The sequence below is a fragment of the Panthera uncia genome, chromosome F1 (genome assembly GCF_023721935.1).
Source record: "Panthera uncia isolate 11264 chromosome F1, Puncia_PCG_1.0, whole genome shotgun sequence".
NCBI classification, from domain to species: domain Eukaryota; kingdom Metazoa; phylum Chordata; class Mammalia; order Carnivora; family Felidae; genus Panthera; species Panthera uncia.
In genome coordinates, this window is record NC_064813.1 from 21,226,059 (window position 1) to 21,235,792 (window position 9,734).

At 36.6% G+C, this 9,734-nt stretch overlaps 1 protein-coding gene across 1 annotated transcript; it reads left to right on the plus strand.

Moving 5' to 3' along the window:
- Positions 1–7,349, plus strand: PTGS2 (prostaglandin-endoperoxide synthase 2). The gene is made up of 10 exons (XM_049634065.1): positions 1–189; positions 905–1,021; positions 1,143–1,286; positions 2,189–2,332; positions 2,804–2,985; positions 3,658–3,741; positions 3,849–4,095; positions 4,380–4,666; positions 5,237–5,384; positions 5,529–7,349. Exons 1-10 carry the CDS (start codon positions 138–140, stop codon positions 5,936–5,938), a joined length of 1,815 nt encoding a protein of 604 aa, XP_049490022.1. The 5' UTR covers positions 1–137; the 3' UTR covers positions 5,939–7,349.
- The last annotated feature ends 2,385 nt before the right edge of the window (positions 7,350–9,734 follow it).

Genomic DNA, 9,734 nt, shown 5'->3' on the forward strand with positions numbered 1-9,734 from the left:
TAGCTTCCAGTTGTCAAACGACTTGCAGCGAGCGTCAGGAAACACTCGGGAACTTCGCACAGCGCCACCTCCAGCTCCGCCGCGGGAGCCCAAATACGGCAACGCCTCCGCCCGCCCGCGCTCCGCCCGCCGCCGAGATGCTTGCCCGCGCCCTGCTGCTCTGCGCCGCCCTGGCGCTCTGCCGTGCAGGTAGGTCTGGCTCCCTGCACCTGGGAACCCTCGGTACCGTAACCCCGGACGAGGTTCCGCTCTGACCTCCCGGGTCCTCCCGGTACTGTGAACAGTCCCGGAATGGAGACGATGTTTGACTTGGTAAAGAGGTTGGACCATTGGAGTCCAAAGGAACTGGGTGTATATCCCACCTTTTGCCACAAGCTCTGATCATCATGAGCCAGTTACTTAACCGGTGTGGGTCTCATGTTTCTCATCTTGCTAAATAGGAATAGTGATACTAATTTGCAGATTGTTATTACGGTAAGACAGGAACAATCAATGTATGTGAAATGTTTGTGTGTGGTGCCTACTATTAGAGAATAGGAATCAATATTTTAAAAACAAGCTGTTTTTACATTGAAATTTACCCTAAATTTACCCTTTAATTTTGAAAGTGCTACTTTTCTGAGCTCCTTAAAAATGCTGAACATCTAAAATGTTACTAAGAAAAAGCTTAGCAACATGACTAATGTGGTTGAATATTGTTACCCTTATTTAGAAAAGGGAGTTGGTATTTTCATTATGATCATTGTATGTGACAGGTAAAAAAAACTGTTTTCCCATGACTACATGTATGTTTCTTGAATTTATTAATATAAAGTTGATCTATAGTATGTAAAACAACTAAATGTTTAAGTCAAAATTAAGAAACTAAAGAATGACTTATATACTGTCCTTACTTTTATTGTAGCAAATCCTTGCTGTTCCAACCCATGCCAAAACCAAGGTGTATGTCTGAGCATAGGATTTGACCAGTATAAGTGTGACTGTACCCGAACAGGATTCTATGGTGAAAACTGTTCAACACGTAAGTTTGCCCTTGGGTGCCCTCATTGGGACTGGGAATGTATCCAGTTATCACTTTACAAACTAGCACCTTATAATGGGTCCTGTTAATCTCTCCTTTTTTTTTTCCTTCTTTTTTGCAGCTGAATTTCTGACAAGAATAAAGTTATTCCTGAAACCCACTCCAAATACAGTGCACTACATACTTACCCACTTCAAGGGAGTCTGGAACATTGTCAATAACATTCCCTTCCTGCAAAATATAATTATGAAATATGTGTTGACATGTAAGTACAAGTCCCTTTCTAAGGTTTTTAGCTTCCTCAAAGAAAAATGCACTTTATAGAACTTTAAGTTATTAAACCTAATCCTGAAATATATTTTCATTCTTGTTATAAAATGACTTTAGTTTTCCTTCTATCTTAATGGCCAAAAATATTGACATCTCAGTTTCATCTGGTTTAGAAAGTTCTGTCTCACTTCGAATTCTACGTACAATCCTGTACACCTCTTCTAAATTCACTACTCTTGCCAGTTTGTGAAGGAAGTGTGGTCCACTTGTTTACTAAATGTCCACGGGCCATAGCATTGCACCCATTAAAATAAATGGTTAATCTGGATTTGGGTGAGCAAGAAAATAACTTTATTTCTAAAGTGGGTTTCATGCCCAGATATTCCTTCGTAGGCCTCTTATGCAGTAAGTAGATGATTATTTGAAAACTCAAGATGGCTAGATCATGTTTGGGTAAAGTATATATACTTTATTAAAGATGCATTTTATTTTATTTTTTTAATGTTTATTTTTGAGAGAGACAGAGCATGAGCAGGGAAGGGATAGAGAGAGAGGGAGACACAGAATCCGAAGCAGGCTCCAGGCTCTGAGCCTGATGTAGGGCTCAAACTCACTAACCGGGAGGTCATGACCTGAGCCAAAGTCGAAGCTTAACCCACTGAGCCACCCAGGTGTCCCAAAATGCATTTTAATGAATCATTCTTTCTGATTTTTTTTTTAGTACAAGCAGCAGTGAGACTTTAAAGTGTAACTGTTTTACAATGGGTTGTCTTTGGTTGTTGGAATTCAATTCAGTCTTTAGTGCCACTTTGTCCATTTTACAGTAAAAATGAACGTTGGTGTGTCTTGAGTATGGGAAAAATTAAAACAAAATTTTTATTTTCTTGAAAATTTCAGCCAGGTCACATTTGATTGAGAGCCCACCAACTTACAATGTGGACTATGGCTATAAAAGCTGGGAAGCCTTTTCCAATCTCTCCTATTATACCAGAGCTCTTCCCCCTGTGGCTGATGACTGCCCAACACCCATGGGTGTGAAAGGTGAGTGTGTAGGGGGGGTAGAGAGGTGTTCATTGCAATAGGGACTAGATTGCTACCTACAAAATTCAACACTGAACTGTAATTTGTTAATAAAAGCACTTTTTTTTTTTTTTTTGCTTTCTTATTGGGTATCTGTGGAGGGTTTTTGTTTTGTTTATTGTTGTTGTTTGATTGGTTTGTTTTATTTTTTTTTTTTTTTTGAGAGTGTGACTTTCTGTAAACTATCCTATGAAAGTGAATGGGCATTTTGGTGTAACGTCTTCATGTTTTCAAATTCTTTCATTAATACTGAATTAATACTAGTTAAAATACTAGTTAAAATAGATAACATCATTCAATAAGGTGTTCCCTGTATCTTAGAATTTCTATTTGCATTATAACCCTGTTCACAATTGTATTTCTCCCGCAAATCCCCATTTACTATCTGCTTCCTTAATATGTGGATGAATTCTTAGTTTTCTCACTTTTCAGGCAAGAAAGAGCTTCCTGATTCAAAAGAGATTGTGGAAAAATTTCTTCTAAGAAGAAAGTTCATTCCTGACCCCCAAGGCACAAATATGATGTTTGCATTTTTTGCCCAACACTTCACCCATCAATTTTTCAAGACAGATCATAAGCGAGGACCAGCCTTCACCAAAGGACTGGGCCATGGGGTAAGACAGAATTAAATTGGAATTATAGCAAAAATCATACTGAGTGCTAATATTAAAGACCATATATATATTTGCTACACCAAATAATTACCCCTCTTTTTAAAAAATCCCCTGTCTACAAATGGAATTTCTATTCCAGAAATGTGTATTGATGGAATTTCCATTTTAATTCACTGGCTTAGTAAAAATACACACATGCACACACACATACATACATACAGATGTTATTATTATTTGTAATTTGGCTCTTATATTTTTAGTTTAAAATATTAGCACTGTAAAAACTTGTCTCTTCAAACTTTTGTTGGTACCCTGATTACGCTGCTATTAGGAAATTTTTGCAGCATTATTATTCCTTGGAATTCAATGACACAGTTTCAATTTATCAGTAAGAATTTTATATCAATAATACATTTTCTGATGCTTATTAAAAGAAATACCATACACTTATAGTAAAGCATATTATATACTTATAGGCTCCATATGAGATACAAATATCTTTAAATACAAGAGACATATATAGGTTTGTGGTGTCAGTGGATAAATGAATTAATTTAGTATTTTGTGGCTGTGAGAAAAATAGGTATTTTATCAAACTATTTAATGATAAATGATATTACAGACTTTGTAGAACTTCAACAGTAACAAATAAAATTTTTCATAATCTTCCAGGTGGACTTAAATCATGTTTATGGCGAAACTTTGGATAGACAGCATAAACTGCGCCTTTTCAAGGATGGAAAAATGAAATACCAGGTGTGTGCCATTTGAGTATTAAGAATTAATGATGAGTCACCACTTACCCATATTTTAAAATCTGTAGTGATTAAAATTTGACATTTTTATTACTGTTATTTTTTTAGATCATCGATGGGGAGGTGTATCCTCCCACAGTCAAAGATACTCAGGTCGAGATGATCTACCCACCTCATGTTCCTGAACACCTGCGGTTTGCTGTGGGCCAGGAGGTCTTTGGTCTGGTGCCTGGTCTGATGATGTACGCCACAATTTGGCTGCGGGAACACAACAGAGTGTGTGATGTGCTTAAACAGGAGCATCCAGAATGGGATGATGAGCGGTTGTTCCAGACGAGCAGGCTAATACTGATAGGTAAACAAGAAGAGAAATGAATTTAAATAAAACCCTCTTCCCCAGAGACAACTAGTTACCTTTGATATGTTTTAAGTAGTTCTGGGAGACTGTAGTCAATGTAAAATCACATGCTCCAGATGAATTCAATCCTTGAGCATGATTGGTAATAGAAATACCTTTTGTTTGGATGGTATAAAGGAAAAAATACAAGTGAATACTGGATTAACAGAATTGCATTTCAGCTGCTTGAAAGTTGGTAACCAGAGGATTAATGCTCTAATTTTTTTGTTTTGTGTAAATAGGAGAAACCATTAAGATCGTGATTGAAGACTATGTACAACACTTGAGTGGCTATCACTTCAAACTGAAGTTTGACCCAGAGCTGCTTTTCAACCAACAATTCCAATACCAAAACCGTATTGCTGCTGAGTTTAACACACTCTACCACTGGCATCCCCTTCTGCCTGACACCTTGCAAATAGATGACCAGGAGTACAATTTCCAGCAGTTTGTCTACAACAACTCTATATTACTGGAACATGGGCTTACCCAGTTCGTGGAATCATTCAGCAGGCAAATTGCTGGCAGGGTAAGCCTTATTATTGAAAAACGAAACAAAGGATTAGTAACTAGAATTTCTGCCACTGAAATGATTTTTCTTAAATTTACTGAAAGAGTAATTATTTTGTTAGTCAATTCTTTTCTTGAAAAAGAAGCCTACCTTTTTTTTTGAAAAGTCTGAACTTGTAGTCTACAGTTATCAAATAGAAATATGCCGTCATCCCTTAAATATATTTTCAAAAACTTTCTATAATTATACAATCTATAGATCATAGAAATAAATATTCCTTAATTTTTTTTAATGTGTATTTAGTTTTGAGAAAGAGAGAGGCAGAGTACGAGAATCCAAAGCAGAGAGCCCGACGTGGGGCTTGAAGTCATGAACTGTGAGATCACGACCTGAGATAGAGCTGTATACTCAACCCACTGAGCCACTCAGGCACCCCTAGAAATAAAATTTCTAAATTGGATAGTGTAGGTCTCAGCTGAGAACATCAGTCTTATCTACTTTGTACCCAAGGAATGAATGTTTTTAAGACAGAAATCACCATAAATATGCCTAAAAGTTTTGTCCTGTAACTTAATTCGTTTTCCATAGGTTGCTGGTGGTAGGAATGTTCCAGCTGCAGTGCAGCAAGTAGCAAAGGCCTCAATCGACCAGAGCAGACAGATGAAGTACCAGTCTCTTAATGAGTATCGCAAACGCTTTCGGCTGAAGCCCTATACATCGTTTGAAGAACTCACAGGTGAGAAACTTCTTAAAAGAATCAAGGGTCAAATGGAAACAACAGAGAAGTTGAAAGCAAATTGAGCAAAGGATTAAAAGGATTAAAACTTTTTTTTGGTAAAGTTTTACATTGGTTGTATATCTGTCTTTGTCACCTTCACAGGAGAGAAGGAAATGGCTGCGGGGTTAGAAGCACTTTATGGTGATATTGATGCCATGGAGCTGTATCCTGCCCTTCTGGTAGAAAAGCCTCGCCCTGATGCCATCTTTGGTGAGACCATGGTAGAAATGGGAGCACCATTCTCCTTGAAAGGACTTATGGGTAATCCTATATGCTCTCCTGACTACTGGAAGCCTAGCACTTTTGGTGGAGAAGTAGGTTTTAAAATCATCAACACTGCCTCGATTCAGTCTCTCATCTGCAATAACGTGAAGGGCTGTCCTTTTACTGCATTCAGTGTTCAAGATCCACAGCTCACCAAAACAGTCACCATTAATGCAAGCTCTTCGCACTCTGGACTGGATGATATCAATCCCACAGTACTGCTAAAAGAACGTTCAACTGAACTGTAGAAGGGTATTAATCCTATTTATTTATTTATATGGACTATTTCTTTTAACTTAATTATTTAATATTTATGTTAAACTCCTTATGTTACTTAACATCTTCTGTTAAGGAGAAAGGGGTCATACTTGTGAAGATTTTCATGTCACTGCTTTAAAGATGTCATTCCTTCAGGTTAAAGGGGAAAACAGTTTTCATTCTTTTTTATAAACTGATGGGAAATGAGTTTGACATCCTTTTACTTGAATTTCAGTTTAAATTATTTATAATAACAAAAGCAAAGCTGTTTGGACATTTAAATGCTGGTCCAAGATGGCAAAATGCTGCAAGTTTTTTTTCCAGTGTATACCCTGGGATTTCCAGTGTATCCTCCATGATGCATTAGAAGCAACTACCTGCACCTGTTCCTTTTCTTCTGTTAGCCATTGTACTGGGAGAAAATCTCTTCTGATCAGTTTACTCCTTCTATTTTGTTTTCTTGATTTTAAGATCTGAGTTCATCTTTCTGTGGACTCTATTTTCTTTCTTATCTTTTCCCTCTGTCTATATTTTCGTATCTGAACTTTTGCAAGTTTTCAGGAAAACCTCAACTCAGGACTACTAGTAACTTAGCTCCTCTTAACAAAAATGAAAGAGAAAAAAAAACAGCCCTTAAAAAAGCCTCTACAAAAGGACATACACTTATTTTAAGTGAAAAGCAGAGAAATTTATTTATAGTTAATTTTAACTAAGTGTAATGGAAGAAGCCTCTTTGTAGGCTTACATGTAGGCTTTGAATGCATTACGGAGAACTGCAGGGGGTTCTTGATAGAAGAAAGTTGTATTTCTATTCTAATGAATGTCCTTTCTTCTTGAAAAACAAAGCCAAACAATTCCTGAATAGTTCCCAGGAAGAACACGTTTCTTCTTTTCCACATCTCATTGTCAGCTGACATTTGCTGGTACTGTATACTACTTAATTTATTGAGGATTATTATTTATGTCTTGTTAGGACGTTATTATAAACTAGGTTTATTTAGGCTGCAATCATTGATTTTTTTTTCATTATGTGAGAATCGGTATATCTTCTTTGAGATTAACTCTGAATTACTATGTAAACTACAAGAAAAATTATTAGATTAAAATTTCTGAATAAATTTTCAGCAACCCAACTCTGGTATAATGAAATATGGAAGGTTTACCCATACACCAGCCCACAGAGAACACTGTGTCTCATTAGCCTGGATACACCACAAGACTGACCTTTTATACATTTTTTGAAGGACCTGTGGATCCTTCATTAATTCATTCAGCTATAACTTACTGAGGAGATGTGTGCAAAGCACTGTGAGTTTTAATATTTTTAAATCAAGCACTGATTACAGATGACATCAGTATTTGTAAATAATTGCAAAAGCATGTCTTTTAGGTAGAGAAATTGAAATTTCATTAAAGGAAATAACTCAGGGGATTTTTTAAGATTTTATGTTTAAAAATTTTATAGTTAATAAAGAAATGGTCAATATTAGAAGGGCGTGTATTAAAAACTGTTAACTTCATTGATTAAAAAAAAAAAAAAACTTTTATTAACATCAACCTGCTGACCAAACCTAGGAATTTGGAATATAATATACAAAGGTTTTGGTGCCTAAGACAAATGTGTATTTAAATTAACTTAATGTCAAATGTAACTGTTGAAACAAATGCCTGTTTATTTTTATACTATTTAAGAATGGAAAAATCTCTTCTACAATAAATTTTGACTGTTTCCATATATCTTTGTCATAAGACATATGATTTCTGTAAAGCGCCGTACTTAAACCATTGTCTTGCATTCTCCTATCTATTCCAAACTAGACTGAACCTTAATGAAATGGTTCTGCCCTCAGAGAGAGACTTCCTAGGGTCACTATTTATTATTCTTGTTCATTGCAACACTGAATTGGAAAATGTGTGCTTTGTGCTATAGGAGATAGCACCAAACTTGTTTTCATTGCCTAATCTAGAAGAAGGGAAAAAAACCAAGTACACCAAAAGCAAAAAGAAGACAAAATTGTTAAGGAGGTACAAAATTAAAAGGAAGTTCAAAGAGGGGGTGTTATGTTCAGTTGGGCAAATCATTAATACCTGGCTGATGGACTTCTGTTGTACTCCTAATGTTGATATTTTGGTAATATCTGCATGGACCACCTACCTAATCCTGCCTGGCTTTTCTCTTCCTTAGCCTTCTTCATTCCTGTGATACCTTCTTCCACCATTTCCTATGATTATCCATACCTTGATCTTATCATCAATTGCTGTACCATTTCCAAAATCTTGGTTTCAAGCATCTTCCTTGACTCACCTTCTAGCTCACCTATTTCAACACTCACACTTTAACATATAACTCTCTAACTTCACTGAGCCTACTGATCCATTGACCTCATCACTATTCATTACCCCACTTATCTCATTTCCTTCCGTAGGCATCGAGCTCAGTTTCCATTGCCCATCATTATATTCGCTCCTTCATTCTCTCCCTCTATTGTACTTTACTGGTGCAACTTCATTTCAGCCATCCTCCTAATCGGTTTATTTGACTTCTTACTAGCATTCAACGCAAATGCCTGCAGTTTCCTTAGTGAAAGATTTTTTTTTTTCCTTGGTTTCATGGTCTGATACTCTCCTGGTCTTTCTCCACCTTCATGGAGTGCAATTACTCAGATTTTTTTTAAAAAAATCTCTTCATCCTCCACTGTATAAATTGAAATGTCTTGATCCCCCTCTTTATCTGCCCTTATCTGGGTCAATCCCATACACACTCATAAATTGAGACATTAATTATAACTCCCAAATTTATGGCTGTAGAACCAATCTCCCAACTGTCAATGACAACCTATCCACTCAACTACATAAATTTAATACCTTATTTTACAATCTCTGCCCTCTTGGCACCATATACCCAAAATAATAATCTTCAAAAGTTAAGTATACCACCATCTTCTTGTTCTCAAGCAAAAACCTCTCTTTCCATAATGCCCTTAGCCAATCCAGCAGCAATCTTGTTGACTCTAACCCACAAACAAATCCTACACCTGTCACCCTTTCTCTAACTCCAATACTACCAACCTAGTTGATGCAATTATCTCTCAATTGGTTTCCCTTCTTTATTCTTTGCCTCATTCCAAACCATTTTCCTTATAGCAATGAGACTGGTCATTTTCAAACATACATCAGATCGTGTTCCCCTCCTATTTGAAAAGGAGTGACTTCCTATTACACAGTGGACACATCCAAACTCTTAACTATATCCTAGAAAATCTCAGTGATCAGTCCCCCGCCTAACTACTCAATCTCATCTACCATAATTTCCTACCCTTGTTCACTGTGTTCCCACCACAACTTTTTTCTGATTAGCTTACCACCAAAGGTTCTCAAGCTGTTGCCCCTGTTTAGAAAATTCCTTCTTCATATTTCCACATGGTTGGATCCTTCTCAACACCCAAATCTTGGCTCAAATTTCCCCTCTTAGAAAGGCCTCCTCCAACCACCTCAACTAAAGCAACTAAAGCTCTTTCATCTTCTTTCTGGCATTTATTTCTGTTATTACCTTGATTTGTATGTTTACTTATTATCTGTGTCCCATCACTAGAATTTCATGTCCAAGAAAGTAACAACCTGGTTTGCATCATTCACTGCTCTCAGAATAGTGTCTGATACTTAAAAGACATCACAAAATACTCAATAAGTGCATAAGAGTAGGCTTCATGAAAGAAGCAGAATATGTGTTGATTCTTGAAGAAAGAGTAAGATCTTAGAAAGCAAAATATCCACTCTAGAAAAATA